Below are 22,466 nucleotides of genomic sequence, written 5' to 3' on the forward strand. Positions count from 1 at the left end.
CAACCCCACAGCCTTTAAGGAGACACCTGTGGCCATAACATTGAGCAAAGTGAGTGTTTTCAGGAAAAGCTTCCTCTCCCTCCCACCCTGAGCAACACCACTAAATCACAGAGTTGACCTGCAAGATATGTTAGTGGTGGTGATCCCCTAGGAAATCATGGTCAGGAACAGTAGGACAAGTCATCAGTGCTTTGTTCTACAGACAGCACCTAAGAATGAAGGAATGAACTGCAGGTTCAGTGCTACTGTATGGCAGCCCTTCCTGCAATAGGAGCCCTAGCAATGCTGGTCTGTACATTTGTCTGTATTTGATGGTCCATTAAATGAAGGATAATACCCCTGAAATAAAAATCAGCTTCTTAAGTGGGGCCACAACCTCCCCATCATGCCCTAATCCCACACCTGGGCCACTGTGGCCAACACACACGGTCCATTTGAAGCAGGCTGGCTAGGGAACAGACTATGAAACCAGAAGCTGTTACCATTTTGGTGAAGATGTCCACACAAGCATTGCGGATCCTCTCTGGGGTGGCAGGACTGTCCAGCCTGAATGGTTCAGTCAGGCCAGAGTCCTTCCTCGCTGAGTAGATGGCATCTTTAATGGCATAAAACACTGAGGCAGACAGGAACAGAGGTGGCTCTCCCACAGCCTAGACAAAACAAAAGCAAGAGTGAGGCTGCAGCCCAAAATAGTCCTGGCCCTGGAAAGGTTCATGAGTCTAACAGAAAGATGAGCAAGACCTATGTGACAATCAGGAATTGTTCTCATTCCTCATTCCTTTTGTAGGAAAACAAAAGATTTCTAACACAGCAAGGCTGTTATAAAGGAAAAAGGTACTAACTCATTCGGACAGCTTTTGGGGATGCTAAAGCTGCAGCAAAGGGAATTCAGATAAGGCAGTGGTGAACTGTTTGGGTGGAGAGCAGGATGCTCCATCACTGGGGGTCCTTCTGAAACAGCAGGAACACCTGCCTCAGGGATTACACAATTATTATCTAGTACTGAGGTCCCTACCTACCCCTTCTTTCTTCATTCTGCCATCAGCGTTCATCACCCAGATAGTTCTCATTGATAAAGATGTTCCTATGGATGGATGGAGGGGACAAGAGAAACTGTAGGGAGCCTGGCCAGGCATATACACATAAGGATACTGCGTGTCCTCTCTAAATGCTCCATTGAACCATAAGTAAAGCAAATTCATTGATGCTGTACATCCAGTCCTGCTCTGTGCAGCCCTCACTAACTGCAGAGAACAGCACCGACTGCAGTGGGAACAGCTGAAGGCCTTGTGGATTAATAATGGACATTTAAGGGTGACATGAGCACTGTGAAACAGCAAAGGAAGCACAACATGAAAACTCAGACACAAGATTGTGGTATATCAGATCTGGGAAGTGACATTGCTGAAAATGTTATCTGCAGTGGTTGCTCTGGTGCCAGGGAAGGGCAACCAGGGAGCTGACATGCAGGGGGAGGCTGGCAGCCTCTGCTACAGCAGAACTGGCACAGCAAAGCAACTTCAGTTCTCTCTAATGGACCATCAGGGCAGCAATGTGCAGGTTATTTCAGTTCTTCCTAGCTGTAATGGAGAGTATACATATTTCTGGTAAGGAATGGGGACACGTCCTAACCCCAGAATAAAGCCAGTATAACAGGGTAAATTATTTAGACACATACATCATTACTTTATCACACTCAGCTTCACAAAATTACAGAGCAGTGAGAGGCCTGCAGATCTGGTAGGTATACCTTGGATGAATAAACCGCCTTGCTGTTTGGGCAGTCACGGAGAAGAGACACATAGAATTCTGTTGGGATGTCTCCAAACGCTGGGATTTTGTACATCCCAGGCCCTCGAGTGTACAAGTTTCCTTCAGGAGAATAGCGCAGCTCCTCCATGGTGAAGAGCCCAAGGCCTTGGACAAATGCTCCTTCTATCTACAAACACATGCAAACAAGGTTACATTATTTTTTGTGTGTTGTTCTTCCCTGCACAAGAACAAACAGTGATGATTTCCACCAGAGTTTTCAGTCCTCCCCTTCTGACTCATTTCCCACTTTTCATCTCAAAACTCTTGTCCTTTCTGCTGAGTACAGCCTGGCACCTTCGCACAGTTCCTGTGTTCCCATATATTTGTGACTGCATTTCCCTGGCAGGTGAAGCAATTTACAAATACACGTGAACAGATATGTTGTAAACGCAGGACAAGAATTTTCTGATTAAGCAAGGGGAAAAAAAAAAAAAAATCAATGCCAAAATATTGATTACTTCACAGGCAGTTTAGCACTGAATGAGTTGTACTTGCTGATAATTGAAAGGACAAGAAGATTAAAAGGACTGAAGATGACGACACAAGAAGACAAACTATGTTACGTTTTTTATTTCAGTATGAATGCTTTCCTAAGTCCTGCATATTCTCAGGTCATCAGCACAGACACCTGCAAAAATTCTAAATTTTAGGAGAGGAAAAAAAAAGGGGGGGGGAGCAGCTATGAGAGGGTGGTGTGCTCAAACAACCCTATATAAAGAAGCTCTGCTCTCGGTGCCCACAGAAAGATGTGACAGACAGACCAGCCTAAAGATTTGGCACAAACATGCATTAAGCCAGCTCTGCATGCTTATGTTCCTGCAGCCGTACAACATTATTTCTCTCTCCAACCCCCAGATCCTCTGCAGCTATTCATGGAAGGACACAGGAAGCTGAGATCTCTGACAGGCTCCATATAGCCCATCTCTTCACTCCCAGACCCAAACTGACAGGCTGCAAAACCAGAAAGGTTCCTTCTCCCTTTAGTCACTTCCAAAAAAGTCTCTCTCAGAATAAATGTCATTTTCAAAGAGGTTTAATTTTAACTATAGCAGAGCTCTGAGAATTGTGGTCTCATATAAACCACAAATCCTGCAGCAGTTTCACTGGAGTTATGCCATATCAACATCTAGAGTTAGCAAGGGAGCTAAGATGACTAAATGAGTATGTGCAAATGTCTAATGATTTATCTCTTAGTATATCAAACAACTTTGTGTTTATTACCTTTATTTCCTGAGAGGTGTTTGTTTTGATTATTACTGCACAACATATGGAAGTAAGCTTGTCCCTGCCCACAGAATTTGCAAGCTAAGTGACTGGTCCAGCTTCCTACTGAGATCCCTACACAGCAGTAGCTAGAAGACAGAATCTGCCACCCTAACTATTCACAGAAGAATTTTCACTGAATTAAATGGGACTTGATATTGACAGATAGGAGTATAAAAAGTAGGTGTGGGATTTAGACTCTTTCTGCCACATTTCAGATATCATGTTTGGGATGAGGTTATTCCATTGTATTAGTATTGTCTGGATTCATTCCTTAGGCAAGGCAGATGCTGAAAAGCATCAGTGAGGTGATAACTGGAGAATATCATGTAGTCTTAATATCCAAGTCAAAAAAAACCCCAAACAAACAAACAAAAAGCCACAACATACACGATATTTCCCTACATAATTCTGTGCCTGTTGTATAGTTAAGTGTAGGTCAAACTGGATTTCATAGCTAGTCTAAAATGCCTCACTGGATACCCATGTTTAAAATGCTCTTTTTCAAAGGCACAACCTGTAGGGGGATAATGGCTCATCTATAAAAGCCTGAGAGTAGTGTGATTGCTGTAGCACAGTGGAAATAGCAAACCTAATTCACTTACCTGTCCTATATCTATGGCTGGGTTCAGACTGGTACCAACATCCATAACAATGTCTGTGCGCATGTTCTAAAAGTCAGAAATAAAGAATAAATCAGCACAGGACATTGAAAGTGGTACACCATGGTCTTGTACCAGGAGGAGTGATGTACCCAAGCACTACGGACACTTGGCTGGTGTCCAACAATCTGTCTCAGCTCAGCTCTCCATACTGACTTTTAACCTGAGTTCATGCCTAAAGTAAATCAAAGGAACACATTGCAATTTTCTACAGCGGTCCAATGGATCCAATTTATACTAGTTCCAAGATGCTGGAGTCAGTGCTCTGTACCTGAGCATAACCAAGTCAGATTCTGATGGGGTTTTTTTTCTTTTTTTCTTTCTTTCTAAGTCTTCAGTGCTATTTTCAATTATTAACTCAATTTCAGTATGCTTCTGCTGTTTTGTGCTCACACAGTGCTGCTATCTCTTACTTAGCAAATCCAATAACTTTTGCAATCATTCATTAAGCCTCCTAGTATCCCCACAGGGTAGATAATTGTCATTTTATTGTACTTTACGGATTGTTGCACTGTGGAACAGAGGAGTTAAGAAATTTACTGAAGGTCACATCAGACCAATGACAGAGCTAGGAAGAGGCTAACACCCAGTATTTGTTCTAACTCCCTGTGAATGTTTCCTTCACCTGAACACAGAGAGCTATTTCACTGCTGACATGCTCACCTTGTGGTCACCTGTCAGGCAGTCTATCTCAACCTCAGAGCAAGCAACACCGTAACTGAAGTAGCAGAATGGTTTCCCTTCGTTCTTTTCAAAGTCGTAGCCAAGGTCAGGAATTCTTGATACAAAGAAAAACAAAACCACACTTCATTCCGTGAACAGTCAAAACGAACACAAACACATTACAACTTATCAGAATCCTTATTCACTTTTGATTAATCCCTTCCATCAAGCACATGCAGAAATGAAAAGTGTAAACAACTATAAACAGAAATCTACTAAAGCTGCCCTGTATTCCAAAACCTGACTGAAACTATCAAACTATGTTAGCCATCTTCATTTTCCCATTAATCTCAGGGCTTGTGATGGCTATTATGAACTCATTACCGCCAATCCACCAGCATATCTTTTGCTTTTATAGTGCAGTTGAATATTTCTTGGAGGTTCGTTAAATTTCAGAGGATAATCAAGTCGAACCAGAAACTGGATTAACCTAAAAACCGATTTTAAGCACAGTTCATGGCAAACCTTGTATCCATCTACTTACACTGAAAATGGGTTTAATAAAATACTGACAGTCACTTGGTTAAGAGAAAAACACATTTCTGAGATGCAACAGAAATGAGCTCATATTGTATTTTAGTCCTAAACAGGCTCTCCTCAGCACTGTGTTTAGTTTCTTATGTCAGTCCCTCTGCCTCAGATATGATGGATCTCTGTTTTCCTCCAGCAGTACAGCTGATTTACAAAAGTGCCACATTTCAGAACTGCACAGGAACCAGCAAGACTTTAAAGTGGGAGGATTAAGTTGAAAACACTGGTATCTGCTCATGCCACAACAGACAGGATACTGCTCTAGCCAATTGTCGTAAGTAGCTTTGTCCTCAAGGACAACCCCTGCCCCCTTTTCCCCTGCATCACAGTTCTAGTGAAACACTCAGTCATGAAGCTGACAAAGAGCAGGGCCCACAGCAAAGCTCCTGTTTCATTCGTGCCTCCTCAGACCCAGGTCAGCTGGAGTGAGGTTAGATCTGCCTCAGATTTACATGAGATCTCAACCTGGCCCCAAGAGCTGTGCTCCATCAGGAACCAGTTCTCCCCAGCCAGTAGAGTGTTAATCTCAGTTTAGCATTTCTAGGTAGGGAAGAGCATGCAGCCCCAAGTTAGAGCAGTGACAGAGGGACAGGGGCTGTAAATCCTCCCAGAATTTCCCTGGATGCAATTGAATAAGAGCTGTGCCTCTGCAGTGTGGATATTCACTCACCTATAAAACCCCGTGGCTGACAGGCTAACGCAGTTCTCATAGGCGGCTTTAATCTGGCAAAGTGAACAAGAGTTTGAAAACAGTAATTTTCCAACCAGTCCCTGCAAAATAGCTACCCCAAACATAATTCCAAGAGAGCATGAATAGAAGGTGCCCAGTGAGAGACAGCTGTCATGCTACCCAGCACCAGCAGTGCCAAGGAAAACAACATGATGCACCTGCTTCCCCAAATAGCCACATCAGCAGCTACCAAGGGCAGAACTTGAGGAATAGGAGGGATAAGACTTGCTTGTTTGTTCAGCTCTCGGCTATAAGTTAGATTTTCAACCTCAGAGACAAAGGTTAAACTGACAGTCATCTTGACTTGAGTGAGGCCAGGGGAAATCCTATCCTGATTTCCAAATCACAAAGTCAAAGCTCCTCCCATGAAGAGAAGAGCTTGGATCTGAAAATGGCCTGAGAGCCTCAGAGCTCACCAGTCTCTTACTATTGAGGGTACAGAGATATTGCAGCCAAGGAGCACTACAGGAGGCAGATGGCAGCTTAGAGTCATCTTCGTCACAGAATCCCTTCACTACGAATCAGGTTTCTTCATGTCCACGTCAGTAATCTGACTAGAAAGATATATGTAACCAGTCAAGACTTTTATTTGGTCAAGTTTGTCATAGACAGGACCCAGGATGTGGAGAAATCTCAGTATTAAAGTAATAACTGATGTTTTGGGGATGACCTCTTGCAAGCTTTGGTTACTTCCCTTGTCAGGTTTCTATTTCACTGTCTTTGCTCAAATTTTGTTACTGAGATGCAGAAGGCCTGAAGGATATACCTGCATACAGGGTTTGCCCACTAAAACAATCTCTGACAACACGCACTTTTCTCATGACAAACAGCTTACCCAGTCTTCCCAGGATCCTTTGGGATTAGACTGTTTGATCGGCTCAAGCCTTTTTAAGATAGTCTGACATGCATTCTGAAAAACAAAGAGAGAGAAGCAATCTTTTAAGATTTGAAAAGTCAGCCTACGGTATTAAGAGTCCTATAAGAATTTCAAAGAACCTTCTGTTTAAATCAATATTGCCTTTGGGACTCTGGCATATCACAAACAGGAACAAAGTTCACTAACAGATGGTTTGCTATATAGGAGGAAATGTTGACAGAGTTTTTAAAACAGATTGGCTGTGCTGACAGCAGAAGGGAATCCTAAATACAGCGCTGAACTTTCCAGACCGTGATGCAAAATATCAGAAGTCCACCCATTTATACAGTAACTTTTTCTGTACCAATCATAGCAGGACACCTTAGCATACCTTGCAAGGTGACCCTGTAACACTGAAAAAAAAATACTCTTGCTGAAATTCAGCCTACTCAGATAAGCTGTGCAGGGAATAAAAACAGCCTTCCTCTTTTCTTCAAGTCTGAGAATGACCAGTACTAATTTCCTCTTTTCAATGGAAGTCATACACCCTGCAAATATATGCATTAGTAACTTTAACATGTCAACAAGTCACGACCATGCCATTGCAACAGAAAGATGTTTGCTCTAAGTGTATCAACACTTTGAGGTCTTTGGTTCTGGAGTAGAGTCCACAAACCACCTGCTATTCATATTTGCAGCACAACACTTTTGTTATAGGTAAGGCACTAAGAAGCTAGCTATTTAAATGGATGCTTTGTTCTTCTGTTCATTTTGAGTAATCAAAACAGTCCATTTTCAAACTACAAAAGGACTGAAGGAGAGTGTTAAATGACTTGGAAAAAAACAGAAGTTACAGCAGGTAAAGAAGTTATCAAGTATCCTTAGCCTGGAATTGCCTTTTGATGCTTGTATTTTCCTTAAGCAATAGATAAATACACATCAACATTTCATGCTCTGGAGTCCCAGCTTATAACCCACTCATTTAAATAACTCAGTTTCCATACATGGACGGCCATTCCATTGATGTCCGCACTGACAGATGCAGCTGTCGGGGAGGTATTTGGGACAGTGTTTGTGCTGGTCTCACTGATGTGAATTTTGGAGGTGGGGATTCCCAGTGACCTGCTAGCAACCTGCAGAGCAAAGGTAGACAATTGGTAAAGCAGCTGCTCTTACACATGGGCATAAGCATTCACAGCTTACACTGCAACCTCTACCCTCTCCCATCCTAAATTCCATTTTTCTTGGAGACTCAGTTGATTTGGTGACTTAGAGTTAGCCAGAACATTATTAAGTTTGCCATTCACAGACTGAATGTGTGCAAGCACATACACACACACTTTTGGCATAATGAGAGGCATTCATTTCACTACTGTGGAACTAAATTCTTATCTCAACAATTATAAGACTCAGAGGATAAAGAATCCTATTAGGCTTCCCTTTCATTTCCTGTCAAAGCAATATTGTTTCCTTAGGCCTTTTTAACTATAAAGAAGTTAGTATATGCCAATAAATATGTTTGCAATAAGACTAATTTTTAGCATAAAATATAGATAAACTGTATTTTTATGGTATGAAAAGAAATTGCCAGAGAAGCTAGATTGTAAGCATAACCTGCATTATCTACATAATAAGAGTTAGGATGATGAAGATTCTACTTCTAATACTCAATTGTAATAATACTCTGGAAATCCAGCACTGCTGCTGAGACAATTAAGAGGAATTAGTCATGATTTGTTACCCTATGCATGCCCATAGAGGAAGGGTCAAGCTGTTTGAGGCAATACTATACAGTGAATGTAATTTTCCTGAAAAGATGTCTCATTCAATTAAGTCCAAACTCATTATTACCTGGATCATTTTGGTGTGAAGTCCTTGACCCATCTCAGTCCCACCATGTGTGAGTAACACAGAGCCATCTGTATACACATGGACCAGAGCTCCAGCCTATGAAAAGGAACATTAATCCAAGAGTCACCATAAGTGAACCAGTGAAGTACCTGGCAGATTGTAGTTACAAGCTACAGAAAACACCGCTGCATTGTGGTGTCTTTTGGACAGTATATACTTGTAGTTGTTGTCTTGCTTATTTCAGTTTGAAAAATTTGTACTCTTTCTTAACTCATTTACTATTTCTCTGAAAAGCTCTTGTTTGGTACAAAGGGAGGGGGGGACTGGTGAAGGCAACATATATCTACCCTCTCTACTGAAGAAAAGAATGACACTTACAGACCTGGTTCAGAAATGGAACAGTGAAACTGATGCCAAATTTGGTAGGAATAATGCACATCCCTCTCTTCTTCCAGCGATTCTGCCTGCAAGGAGAGAACGTTATTCATATACTCATGAGGCTTTCATTGTAACACAGTGCCGTGCTTCCCTACAACAGCTTGGGTATCAAAGCAGAAAATAAATACTTGAATGCAATATAGAGGGAGCTGATTGGTAACTTTTATGAAAGATTAGCTTTGTTTCTGGGTCTCAACAAGAAGAAAGCCAAACAGAACATGCTCCCCCAGGCATTATAGAAGCAATTGTCTGGACTAATAACTATTCAGTTGTATATACAAGCCAACCAAAAAAAAAAAGAAGACTATAAGGCAGTGGAAGGCCTACACAAATTGTCTTGATGGCCATCTGAAAAGTCTAGCTGGACTCAAGAGAGCCACCTCCCCAAAAAAATATTGTCCTGACAGGTAAGATTCCTGCCATATCTAAACTACCAGGTCACTGACAGAGGTTTCTTTCCACAGTGAGCCTGAAGGAATTTCAAAAAGAGAAATTTTTAGAAGTCATCCTACAAATATATGATCTGACTTTGCATCACTCAAATTGCTAAGGGAACTTCAGAAGCTTGTAAGCAACAGGTATACCCAGTAAAAATCTCCAGAACACCTACTTGTTGAATTCTTCAATTAGTTTCTTCCTGGCGTGATAACTACAGCTTGACAAACATTCATCCCAGCATCTTCGCAGAGTAAATCCCTCCAGCTTTTGGTTAAAATGAGTCAGGTCTCCTTCATTATAAAGATTGAGCTTCCGGACCTTCCCAAAAAGACATATAAAGGACATGCCAAGTTTAATGCTTCAGACTACGTCTTTTTAATGGATGACATCAAAAGCATGTTCGTTCCTGGTTTTACTCCTGTGCTTAACCTACAGAACAACGGAATTAACAGATATATATCTATTTATGGGATAATGGGGACTAAGACATTAAGGCTGGGAATTTTTAAGACAGACTGGGGCTTAAGCTCATTGTTAGTAAGATCAGGGTACCTAGTGACTTTGGACTTTTTTTTAATATCTATCCTTAAACCTGAATATCTATCCTTAAAGCAGATGATACACAGTTAAGGATACTGAGGGAATCTAACCAATCAGAAAATAATCCATGCTATAATGTGGCTATCTTACAGAAAGTTTGAGATCCTGCTAAGGGCTAAGCAAAAATCAAGCAAAAGTTCTTATGTTTCAAAATTTCTGTGGTTGTTTCCAGTTCTCAGAGCTTGTTCAAAGGCAGCACCACCCTGATATGTGTCAGTGGATCTGTACCTCCTCAGGTGGCAGGCCACACTTCCGAGCAAGATCACTCATCCAGCACTCAGCAATCATCATTCCTTGGGGCCCTCCAAAGCCACGGAAGGCTGTGTTGGAAGCCAAGTTGGTCTTGCAAACAGTGCCCACGGCGCTGACATTGGGGATGTTGTAGGAGTTATCCAAATGTAATAGAGCTCTGTCCATAACCTGGTGAAGAGAATGAATGGGAGTGAACACATTTTGTGTGCATCACATGTCAGACTTCTCACCAGCTGCCAAAGGGAGGTTTGAAAGCTCTGAACATAATTTACAAGAACCAGCACTTTCTCTTGCACCCTGCAGTTCTCAGTGAACACAGCTGGATCAGCACTGAGGTGCAGCCAGTACTCCCTCCCATCTGCAATGGAGCATCAAGTGGTAACCTCCTGAAGGACAGGACAATAAGCACATTTCTCTGCTGACACTTATGACCCTGAGACAAATGGAGCTTCAAAGTCCTTTGTTGACCCTGGGCTCACGCTGAGCTGAACTGCTACTAAACATCTTTACCTACCTGGAAGAACCAGAATCTTCTCTTAATTATACTGAATAATCTGTTACTGGACAGTCTTCCTGATGTCAAGTGACTCAGCAGCTGGGCTATGGCAGTAAGGGCAACTATATGAAATAAATGTTTTCAATAGCTACATCTAAACTGCAAGATTTGAGATCTTTGTCCACTTGTTGTCCAAACTGGGAAAGAGCCAGTGCTTCTTTCTGGTTTGTGTTCCCAGATTTCCCTTCCAGCAGCAGCACAGAGAGGAGATGATGCACATCCAAACTTACTTCGACACGGACCTCTTTCCAATCCCCTGATTCAGATACAGGGAGACAATTCACACTGATGTACTCTCAACCAGGCCCTTAGTTTATGCAAAGACACTTGCCTGCCATTCTGCTCTGCACAGCACCAACCACATTGCTAGCATTGAATATGGCTCTGGTACAGAGCTCTTGCAGTTCTCCCCTACTGATATTGGATTAATTTTTGTAGAAAATTATTAAAGGCTGAGTGGACTAGAGAAAGGGAGCTAGAATAAACATGACTGACAGTAGACTATTGGGTTTGTCACCCACACGACCGAAAAGGACTCGTTTTTTACTCATTAGCATAAAAATTCTTGGAGAAAACTCAGAACTCAGGCCCATTCTTGTCCTTAGTGCTCGTGAAGCCAGTGTTAGCTTTAGCCAGTCCTTAACAAGCGTGTTGATTTAGGCACTCTGCCCCATCAGCCCATTGACTTGGATGTTTCTTTTTCCAAGGAACCAGCTTTCCCTAAGGCTGGGGAACTATCAGTCATCATGCATTGTGCAACAAGTTTCCCATCACAGCCCTCTGTAATGTAAAGCAAGCTTTCTTGATTCTTATGCCTGTAATAACTTTTGCAAGTTATTACAGCATAAGAATTATGTGGCACATGCCAAGGCAGGTGAGTTGGCTCAGAGAGCAGCTCCAAAAACCCATCAAGGTCTGGTTTTAGTCACGTCAGAGTGTAGGATGTGCAAGCAATGCTGTAGACGACAACTCTCCCAAGTCAGAGCAAAAGGTTGCACATGGAAACATCTTCCACCTAGTTAGCCATCAGAAAATTTTACTTACACCATAAGAGAGGTCTACAGAGTTGCCCCCATTGCTGTAGTATGACACCTGAAGACTCTTGACTCTCCCGTTCTTCATGAAACCAACCTGTCAAGAAAGACTCCTCAGTAATCAGTTTTCTACAAAGTGTTGTTTTGTGCTTCCCTCCGAAAGCTGAATAGACCTCATACAGGTGAAAAGGCTGACCATCCTGTGCTGCAGCATAGGACCAGCATAGGTAGCAACTGAGGAAGCTTAATCTTGCTTAACCTTAATCTTGCTCCAGAGAGCTTTTCTAAAATATATGCTGGGCACTTGTCACAGCCACACCTTCCTTAACAGGTTTTGGCTTTGAAAAGCAGAAGCATCCCCATCCAGGGGATCGAAGAGGAAAGGAAGTTCACAAAACAAATAGTATGAAACCGTAAACAAATAGGGAGGCATATAAGACTGATGTGATTGTCAACAAGGGCAAAGTCTGGGTTGCAAGGAAGGTGGAAGTATTTATGCTGAGGTCACAAGAAGGGAACTATCTGAGTCAAAAAAACTTCTGCAGGAGTTTAACAGGAAAAATGCTATAACCCAGCTGGACCATTTTTTCGCAGTCTCTTACTACTCTGCTGTTTTAGGTGACAACACTGAGACAACATGCATTCATTTTACGTGTATGCATACCTTGTACCTGCCCAGGAAGGGATGTCTCCCACCACTTATCAACATGTCCTCATCTCGATCCAGCATGCACCTCACTGGGCGGCCAGTTCTGTCAAAGGACACATTTATCAGGCAAAGCCTGAAATGCACAATACAATTCCTACACGGCAAGACTCTCCTCTTTCTGGTGAGCACAGTCTTTTCAGAGTGGCAATGGGGAGTTTGGGGTAAACTGCTTGGTTTAGATAAACAAAATTGCAAGATTGAGTTAAAAACAAAACAAAACAAAATAAAACAAATTAATACCTTAGAGGCTGGGACCTCTTAATGAAAACTCTTGTGAAGACTCATATTAGAAAGAAGGATGGTTTCGCAGAGAAACAGATGCTAGAAACCAAGTAATCAGTGCTTTCTAGACTATTTCCCAAGGACCTCTTTTGGCTTTGCAAGAGAGAATGTCATAAGAATTATGTAATAATGCTAAGTAAATGCTGACTAGCCTTCAATTTGACCTTGTTTATTTGCTTATTTATTATCCAAGGATGAAAACAAGGAAGAAAAGAGTTCTTCGTTTTCTAACAACTCTAGCTTCCCAATCCCTCTCTTCAGGTTGTAAAAGTATCTAGTGAATTCCACAGATGTTATTTCATAACCTCTGGGATATAAAAACAGTGTTTTGGCTGGCAATGATAAAAGAAAGAAAACAATGCACATGTATTAGACAAATGCACATAATTAGAGAAATTAGTCTGAAAGGAAAAAGCCTTGTTCCTCACACCCAAACTTACTTGAAGGCTGCTACAGCCACTGCAGTTGTCAAAATAGTACTCCTAGTCTCTTTTCCTCCAAATCCTCCTCCCATTCTTTTCACTCGAACCACAACTCGATTTGAAGGGACTCCTAATGCATTAGCAGCGAACTCCTGAAGAAAAAGAGAACAGCAGCATGCACAGAGCTGGGCTGGTGTTAAGAACTAGACACCAACAGACTGCATTTCTGCAACCATTACAACAGTACAAATACTCTGTTATTTTGCAGGTCCTGTTGGACTTCAAATTGAATTTGTTGCAACTGGAACCAATAAGCTCAGTATTTAATCTCTGAGGTGGGAAGGAACACAGTGCTTCAGAAGACAGCACCAGATTCTGGATGAGAAGAACATGAGATGAGGTTACCAAGACATAGGTCTAATTTAGCACAGAGTTTCATGTACATATCACTCTGTTCATTCTGCTCACTCAATTATGAGACCCATGGACAGTTTTGGTGAACCAATAAACAGGTCAAAGACACCCCTTAGTGCCAGCAACCTGTCTCACAGATGACACAGTTGGTGTATACACAGCCTGTGTTTGCACCATCTCTCTTTCTGACATGTCATTCAATACCCATGCCTACTGACCAGCCAGCACCCTCTCCAGAAAGGGTTAAGCACATAATCCTTGGTGACAAAGATTTGCTGCCAACAGAAACATCTTTGTCACTTGGAAGCAGATTCGGGACACCAGTAGAATGGATATGGACTTGTGATCCCATATCCAACTCTAAGACGATGTGGCTTTTTTAACTCACGACAAGATCGAATCAATTGTAAAACAACTGTTTATCTAGTCTGAAACTGAGAAACTAATGCCTTTTAAGTAGCAAGACAATACCTGTGTCTTCATCAGGTTTTGCGTTGACACAAAGAGTTCCATCTCACCATCTTCCCCCTTCGGCACAGCCAGCGTACAGTGAGTTTCCAGATAGAAATGCTCCTGCCCAGCAAGGTACATCTCCCCTAGAAAATGGAAAGAAATATCCCAAAGATAAGGTGTCCCTGGTGTTGAAAGGTGTCTCACATCATGTACTGCCCACAAGCTACTGCCCTTTTGACATGTGTTAAATGACAACCCATTGCACTGTCCAGCACTGGATATCCCTAGCTCTTAAACTGACACTTCTGGTTCACCTAAACAAACAAACAAACACCGCAAACACACAAACCAGACAAGCCCCAGACACACACTTTCAAAAATAAGCCTGCACACCATGCCATTGACCCAGCACCATTTAAGATGCAGTGTTTGGTGCCTTCCAGACTGCCCTGATAACACCACTGAGACAAAGGATAAAAATAAAACAAGCATAGTCTAGCTGAGCAGACCAAATACCAAATACAAGGTTACAGATTTTGAAACAGGGGAACAAAAATAGAAACCCAAAATGCCTTAAGATCTAACTGAGAATCAACTCTGTCACCACGTGTGGCTCTTTCCCAGGACATCTTACCTGGCAGTGCTGAGGGTATGATTTCCATTCATGGTACATGCTACTGAATATCAGAATCAACCTCCTTTATCAGTCATGGTGCTGGTCTATTCAGCTACCACGAAAATTAATATTCCAAGCAGTTCTCAAAGTCCTGTTCCTCTCTTCCTTTTGTTAAGTCCAACAACAACAAAATAGCTGCCTACATTAGGTACATCAGTGAGAAATGCACATTTGCATGAGACAACACCTACTCTGTAGCCTACTCTTCTCATCGCCTTGAGGGGATTGGCCTGGCATTCACAGAGTATTGCAGCCTTTTAAATAATCAACTCTTCTATCTCAGAACAATTTCTGCCTTGACCGGCACAGTATTTTCATTTTGTGTAGCATAATACACTATAAGGAACAGTTAACAAAAGCTTATGACACCTTTGAAACACCAGCGCTGGTTTCTCACTGCAGAGGAAAGTCTTGGCAATGCATACCAAAATATTAATACAACAGATAACAGACCTGGAAATGGGTGTTTTGGTTAAATAACTCTGCCCTTCCCTCATGGGGCAGGCTTCTCTGATCTTCCAGAAGAATCTCTTCTCACCAGCATTTATGTCTATAACTGATTTCATTTCCCTCTCAGATCTTTAAGAGGGACACAACACTCTCTTATTGATAAATACGTAGTTCTCCAAAGGTCTGATGTTGGAGACTCTTCCTCTCAGGAGCTATTGATCGGTGATACATACACCAAGCAAAGACACAGGTCTGACAGAGAATTCACAGCTCTGGCACTCCCCCCTCCTAACTCACACAGGTTTTAAGCAGTTGTTGATATTATAATTGCTATGTTTACCTATGTCTCTACAACCTGCTTGGGAGACTCCAACTGAATGAAACCAAGAAGCACAGCAAAAAAAAAAACATCCTCAAAGACAGACCAATGATCAAGGTTGAGAAAGTGTTACAGGGCAGTGCCATGTTCTTCATGATACCTACAGGCACTGATGTTGGTGGATCAGGTTTTCAGATGCATGTATGCCCCACTTGCATAAGATGCAGTCATACACCGGGTTAAAGAAAACTGACTGACCATAAGAGTCAGATCAGACTATGTTTGGACAGGGAAAAGCTGAAATGGTTACATTTTGGGGAAGAAGGGGAGAAAAAAAAAAAATCACTCTGTAGAATATTTACTTAAGAAAAATGTGTCCTTACGTTGGAAGAGAGTGTTTACAGGGGCACAGTTGGGAGCATCCAAGTCTGTTTGAAACTGAAATTAAATCTTTCTCAAGCTGTTTGTGTATGAACAGTTAGTTTAAACTTACTATTAAATAAATGTGGCCCCACAAGCCTTACTTTCATGAGTTCAGTGTCATATGCATAAAATGGAGGCTGATAGCTTGACTTCTTTTGCCACAAGCTATCCCATTTTAAAAGAAGTATTAATGCCTATTCTCACCTTCCAAAATGTGATCAGATTCTTCAAATCCTTTTTTCACATCTCCTTTATTAATCCTCTTTATAGATTTCAGAAAGGATTGCTTCTCAATAGCTTCCTAGGAAACACAATGACACAATGAAACTTTTGTGAAAGCAAAGCTTCCTCTGACTGAAGGACAAATATCCAAGACAAAAAGCACAAGAACTTATCAGACTCTAACTATAGTAACAGCCAAGTGACTTGGCTTAAAGCAGCACAAAATACTTTTTGGCAACACAGCAATTTCACAATAAACACTGTAACTGTACAATCTTCTATTGTTCCTTGTGACTCATATCACATTATGGACCCAGAATCTCAAGGTCTGTAGCCACTAGAGCTATGACTTAAAACTTCTGTGGCCTAGAAAAGGGGGAAAAGGGAAGGGAAAGGGAAAAGGAAAGGGAAAGGGAAAGGAGAAGATAAAAAGAAAAGAGACATAAGGAGAAAAAAATCTCTCAGACAGCATAAGAACTTCTGCAGAAATAGTTCACTTCTGAGCTAATATACAATAATCTTTCTTTAGGAAGTTTTAGAAATGCATTTTGCTTTTGCCAGAGCTGAAGCTTTCCATAATGGAAAAATAAAGAAAACAAAATCTTGTTTGCGAACCCACAAATCATACAAATAAACTAAAACCTCTGTCCACAGATGCCAGTACCAACCTCTGGACTAGCCAATGCACAGACCCTTTGTATTTGCATGAATACAATTCACATTACAAAACACCTGGTATGAAATCTTGACCATTTAAAAAAACTAATTAGAATCCCATGGTTCTAATATCTCCCCAATAAAAGTTGCTTCACATTTTTTTTCTCATTTCTCAATGTGAAAACTGTATTACCATTTGTGTTTACTGTCACATAAGCAAATCTGTTTAAAAAGCCTCCTAGTTTTTTGGGTTTTGTTTTTGTTTTTTACAAAACAAGACATAAAATGATCACAAATCATTTACATTAATTTCTTAAGCTTCAAAAAAAGTCACTTAAGGGCTGTGTCCATACAGTCAGTGGAAATGTTCACAATGGAGAGTGAACTCCTTGAAATTAATTTAATCAGCTTTAGAAACTAGACAAGTGGTCTGTAGAAATCCCAGAGAAGCAGTGAAGTGACAGAGCTAGAAGAGATGCTTTCACGTTGTTATTATTGAGTGTTATAAATCAGAGAATGAAGATTGAATGAATAATGATGAAGCCATCAGGGTCACACCAGAGAATATTGAAAGTAAGCACCTGCGGGTAAGAATGTAACTGACAGTAATCTTGTTCATTTAAACAAATTTGTGCTGAGCACAATATATCTACCAAAGTTTGGTTTATTTGTTTTAGCTTTAAGTAACACAGAGCAAGTTAAGGTACTCCAAATCAGTACCACAAAGGTGTGTGCTCTTTATATTTAAATATATTTTTTTTTCATTCTATCCATATCCTGCTGCACCCACAAAGACTAACAAAACATGTGGCTAAACAGCCATACACGTGAGAACAGAAGCATCCCAAGCTAACTGCAGAAGTGGATCTGAGCCATCTTACCTGAATTGTGACAATAGGTTTAAGCTCTTCATACTTAATCTTTACAGCTTTAGCCGCTCTTCTGGAATGTTCTTGTGTATCTGCAACAACTGCACCGATGATATGACCAACACAAGTGACCTATGGGCAAGATTAGGACCCACCATCATTTGGTGTGCATATATGCAGTAACTGAAAGGCTTATGACAATTCCCTTCATCTGTTCCTTTTGTGCACTTTTTCATCTGTTTGTTCTGACTGGTCTGTTTAAAACCAGTCAAGGGAAAACGATCACAAACAACTTCGGACAGTAACCAAGTGAGTGAGCTTGTCCCAGGGACCTGCAGCTTAGAGGAGAACAGTGCAGGGAACAGAGGAGAGGGGCACAGTGCAGGGGGACTCAGGCCCAACTGAATTTGGCACTGAGATTTCAACTGACTCCAGTGCAGTCAGGATTTATCTCTGTATAAGGCAGAGGACTTCACCAGACAATATGACAAATCTTATCTCCTAGGCAGTGTGATTGATAAAGGCTATTTTTAACCACATACCACATCCTCAGCAAAGACAGTCTCATCATTAGCGATGCCAGTGATGTTACTGCCAGGAACATCCTTGGCGGACACAAAACACACAAACCCAGGAACACTCTGGGCTTCAGATGCATCTACAGAACTAAAGAAAGGAGAAGGAGAGGCAGCATTATTATTTTTCATTTATCTTTTTTTGCTTATGAGATACCAACACATTTTCAGGCCTAATTCCCTGAAGTCTGGATATGCAAAAGAGAAGGAATTTGTCACATGAATATCATGCGAGACTAAGACAGAAAGGGCAACATATTAAACTAAAATAATTTGAGATCTTAATGATAATCTGAATCCTGACTGTGAGTCTGATCATCAGTCTGCTTCCTTGGACTATACTGTACCACACATCTTTTTCCTAAGACATATCTGAACTTGATACAAATGCCACATGTACTTAAGATCCCTCAACACACCCTACCAAAGACAGATTAGTGTTAATGATGACATGCCTCCACTGTCATCTTAGCTGCCATGATTCTGTGAAGGCAAGATTCCTTCCTGTCTGTTGGTAAACATGACATTTTACTGCAGACATGTATCTTCTACTGTGGGTTCACCTCTAGAAAAAAAAGTGGCTGTGAGTCAGGAAGAAGTTGTTGAGTATCAATCACAAGGAAGCTGTAGCTTATTTAAAAGTATGCAAAAGAAATGACACTCCAAAAGACAAAAAGCTTCATAAAAGACTTTCTTCGGTAATCAGCAAAAGACACATCTAGCCAAAATCCTTGTCTGCTTGAATGATATACAGATTTACAACTAAATGACAAGCAGGACTGAAAGTCACTAGAAAAGTGCAATATATTTTAATTTTTGTGTGGAGCACTTCATAAAAATGTATTACAAAAGACTTTCAAGCTCCTTTTGCAATATTTTGTACATGGCTATGTAATTGGTTTGCTTTACAAGGGAACTGTTGGGAATAGAAAAGCTATGGCTTTGTTTCTGCTGAATGATTTATTGTCTTCTGTAAATTACTGCAATTTTTTCAGCATGCTTGTTCAGATTCTTGAAACTCCTATACAAACTGTGCCTGAAAGTAGCTGTTCATGCATCACAGTGAGCTACAGACTTTAAAAAAAAAAGACATAAATGTGTGAACTAACTTTCCCATGTGAACTCTTAGACAGCAGGAACTGAGGACAATACTATTTTTCTTTGGAAAGTTCACTTTCCCTTGCTTCTGCAGTAACACTTCAGAAAAAATCTCCTTACAGTTTCCCTTAGTTAAAAATAAAGAGGCAGATGATTTCTAATTTACAGTTGGTGGTCAAAATCTGACTCAGGTGAAGTTTTCAGACCCAGTATTTTAACCGATGAAATCCTAGGCTGAGATACTCCTGTCACCTGAGGAAATATTCTGCCACTTCCTCTACAGAACAACACAGGCTCACAGCTAGAAGTGTGAGTGCATAATGCAAATGCAAGAGAATATATACAGCAACCTCTATAAAATACCACATATTGTGGTCACAGGTGTAGATACAGGCAAGGCATAGATGCTTTCTCTATCGTCCCATCTGCACTGGTAGTAGTAACAATGCTTATGCGTTTGCAGCACTCATCAATGACCACATTGCAACACCTAAGATTGAACTACAATGACAGAACAATTTCTTTCATAACCTGCGAGTCGACTACCACATCTGTGCATCCATAACCACCATGCTGCCCATCCCATGTTAAATCACTGTGGGGAACCTCCTGGCAGAGAGCCTAAAAGCGGGAAGTGTTGCCTAAGGAATGAACAGCACATGGCAAGGCTATTGAGGATGACATGAGGTGATGTAACGCAGTGTCCCACATCAGAGCAGCGGAGGGCAGATGAGAGCCACAGAGCCATCACAGTGTAAACACAATTAGGGACTGGGGAAGTCTGTCAGTCCCCCAATATAACAGCATTAAAACTCATATGAGAATTCAGATGGCATTACCTGCCGGGATAGGCATTCTAGAGGTGGATAGTCACTATTGTTATAAGTTCTGCACCAGTCATGCCCTATGTGGACAAGATGTTTACAAAGACAGCTTCACTTCCCATATACTGACCTATCCACCTTGCTACTGCCAAGCACAAACAGCTCTACATCTAGCAGCTGAAGTTTTCAGACGGCTTGATCATAGCCAGTGCAAGCAAGCACTGTGCAAGGCAAAAACCAGAAGACAGTACGCACACAGCTGACTCATCCACAGGAGTGCTGTGGTGGAACTGCATGTTACAACCTAAATTTTTAGGCAGAAGTACGTTCAAGTTGCGTGCTCTGGTTAGCAATTAAAATGACATCTCCTCAGACATTGTGGTGCTCTCCTACCCTGCTCCTTTTCAGTGCTGCATGCTTAAGCATAACAGATGGGACAGGCAAGAAGTTTGCCTAGGGCTGAGGGCTTGGTGCTGCAGCAAAACTCTGAATTTTGTGTTAATTCCCGCATATTCCCACTGACACAGACTCACAAGGCGGCTGTAACACATAGAGCTCCCCTCCATGTAACAATGTGCAGTGAACTGCTGGAGCTCCCACTAATGCAGAAACCTCTCCCTCACCCACAACTTGACAAGACAATGTTTTCTAAGCCACCAGGCACTGGATGCTTCCAACATCTGAAACTCAGAAGCAACACTTACAGGATCTTAGCGTGGGCTTTGGTGCTGGTCACCAGCGTTAGATACAGCTCTTTCTCATAGTGAGGGATGTCATCGCAGTAAACAGCTTCTCCACATGCTTGTTTGGCTGCTGAAATGTGCATCAAAGGCCGGCCCACCATATCTTCAACTGCCTGGCCCTTGGGCACTTCCTGGAGTAAAACACATGACTGACTACTACTGCTCATATCACAGGGGACAGAAGCATTAATGGGAGAGCAAAAGGCTCAGTGAGACATTCAAGTGAGGTGGGGAAAGGGGTAGTGGCTCAGCCCTGTGGGAAAGGAGGGGCAACAAGATGGAGTGGCTCCACAGAGGGGGACAATGAAGTGAAAGGGATTCTGTTTTTGAAACTGCTATGGAAGAGAAGGGTTTGATGTGACAGTTTGTATAAAAGTTTCAAGTTCCGAAACTAGCTTCTACACTCAAAGCTCAAGAGAACAGGTTATTAATGGAGAAATAAGGAAGATATATCCTGAGAGATGCAAAGAAAGACCAGCTGTAACTGGGGAAAGCAGAAGGGCAATTTCAATTTGGATACCGAGCTGGCTGCAGGAGGAAAGTGCTACCCACGGCAATTTTTATCAAGCTGTACTTGTCAGGAACTGTCTCGGGCAATGACAGCAAAGAACATTGTACCCTAAAGCAAGGAAGGGACTAAGATTCAAATACAGGAATGACATTATATAAGTTCAGGGAGAAAAGAAGATAAGCAGCACAGAGTTTGAGAAAAGCCCAGGTCTATGTTATGCAGGTACTGCTACTTACTTGGAAGAGCTGAGCATTTGCAATGGGATCTTTGTGAAACAGCTCTGTAGCACTGATGTAGCTCGAGGGAACAGGTTCACACAGATTGTTCTGCCAGAGACATATTAAAGAAAAATCATCTCCTCTGCCAGTCCCTTTCTCACATTCCCCAGTAGCCCAGGATATTCTCCATCCTCCAGTGAAGATAATTCATCTTTTATGGGGTGAAAGGCAAACAGGGCTCAGGCTCTGTGCAAAGAATAGCCACAGACCCATAAGAGCAGTTGTAATGCAACAAACAGGAGAAGTCCAGGAATCCTCCTGTGAACCCACGGTTCAGCATCCTTCCACAGAGAGGTGGGGATGCCACGAGGAAGCCAGTGGGAAGATACACTAGTCACTGTCATGCAGGTAGGGAGTAGAGTAGCTCTGGCAGCTATTACAACATGGAGTTTGTTATCAGGTATGACTCTGCTTGAATCTGAATTACCCCCATGCAGGCCTTCCCCACCAAGAAAGCACGTACAGGATCTCTTTCCCCAAATCTGCCTTCTCTAGCAGCACTCACATTGCCATTGTGGTTCTTGCTCAGTTTCTGAAGGACTGTCAGGTAGAACTTGAAGAAGAAGCTGAGTGTAAGTGTGCGTCGGAAATCCACCATCCCCCCAGGTGCAGAAGCAGACAGATCCATTTCACCAGCCAGCAAGCGACAGGCATCCTGCAGCAGCTTCTCATTCCAGTCTCTGCAAAGGAACAAAGGTGACACAGAGACCTTGCTCAGCCCCGAATATCACCAGAGCAGACTCTTCTGACATGGCAGCCCCACAAGCTGTCAGGCCACCTGTTCCATCTCTGTTT

General features: G+C 41.9%; 1 protein-coding gene across 2 annotated transcripts in view; it reads right to left on the bottom strand.

Moving 5' to 3' along the window:
• XDH (xanthine dehydrogenase) overlaps positions 1-22,466 on the bottom strand; it is a 60,720-nt gene that overhangs the window by 12,121 nt on the left and 26,133 nt on the right. For both annotated transcript variants that reach the window (XM_082047307.1, XM_082047308.1), the window contains exons 16-36: positions 22,177-22,351; positions 21,630-21,719; positions 20,844-21,013; positions 18,185-18,308; positions 17,655-17,774; positions 16,099-16,195; positions 14,045-14,169; positions 13,178-13,311; positions 12,411-12,498; positions 11,757-11,843; positions 10,133-10,324; positions 9,477-9,622; positions 8,811-8,892; positions 8,429-8,524; positions 7,582-7,710; positions 6,557-6,631; positions 5,662-5,714; positions 4,401-4,515; positions 3,681-3,746; positions 1,751-1,939; positions 483-650 (exon numbers count right to left, since the gene is read on the bottom strand). In XM_082047307.1, the coding sequence (XP_081903433.1) occupies positions 483-650; positions 1,751-1,939; positions 3,681-3,746; positions 4,401-4,515; positions 5,662-5,714; positions 6,557-6,631; positions 7,582-7,710; positions 8,429-8,524; positions 8,811-8,892; positions 9,477-9,622; positions 10,133-10,324; positions 11,757-11,843; positions 12,411-12,498; positions 13,178-13,311; positions 14,045-14,169; positions 16,099-16,195; positions 17,655-17,774; positions 18,185-18,308; positions 20,844-21,013; positions 21,630-21,719; positions 22,177-22,351 (2,521 nt within the window). The remainder of the gene's footprint in view (positions 1-482; positions 651-1,750; positions 1,940-3,680; positions 3,747-4,400; positions 4,516-5,661; positions 5,715-6,556; positions 6,632-7,581; positions 7,711-8,428; positions 8,525-8,810; positions 8,893-9,476; positions 9,623-10,132; positions 10,325-11,756; positions 11,844-12,410; positions 12,499-13,177; positions 13,312-14,044; positions 14,170-16,098; positions 16,196-17,654; positions 17,775-18,184; positions 18,309-20,843; positions 21,014-21,629; positions 21,720-22,176; positions 22,352-22,466) is intronic.

Source organism: Streptopelia decaocto (genome assembly GCF_964273445.1).
Source record: "Streptopelia decaocto genome assembly, chromosome: 3".
Classification (NCBI taxonomy): Eukaryota; Metazoa; Chordata; class Aves; order Columbiformes; family Columbidae; genus Streptopelia; species Streptopelia decaocto.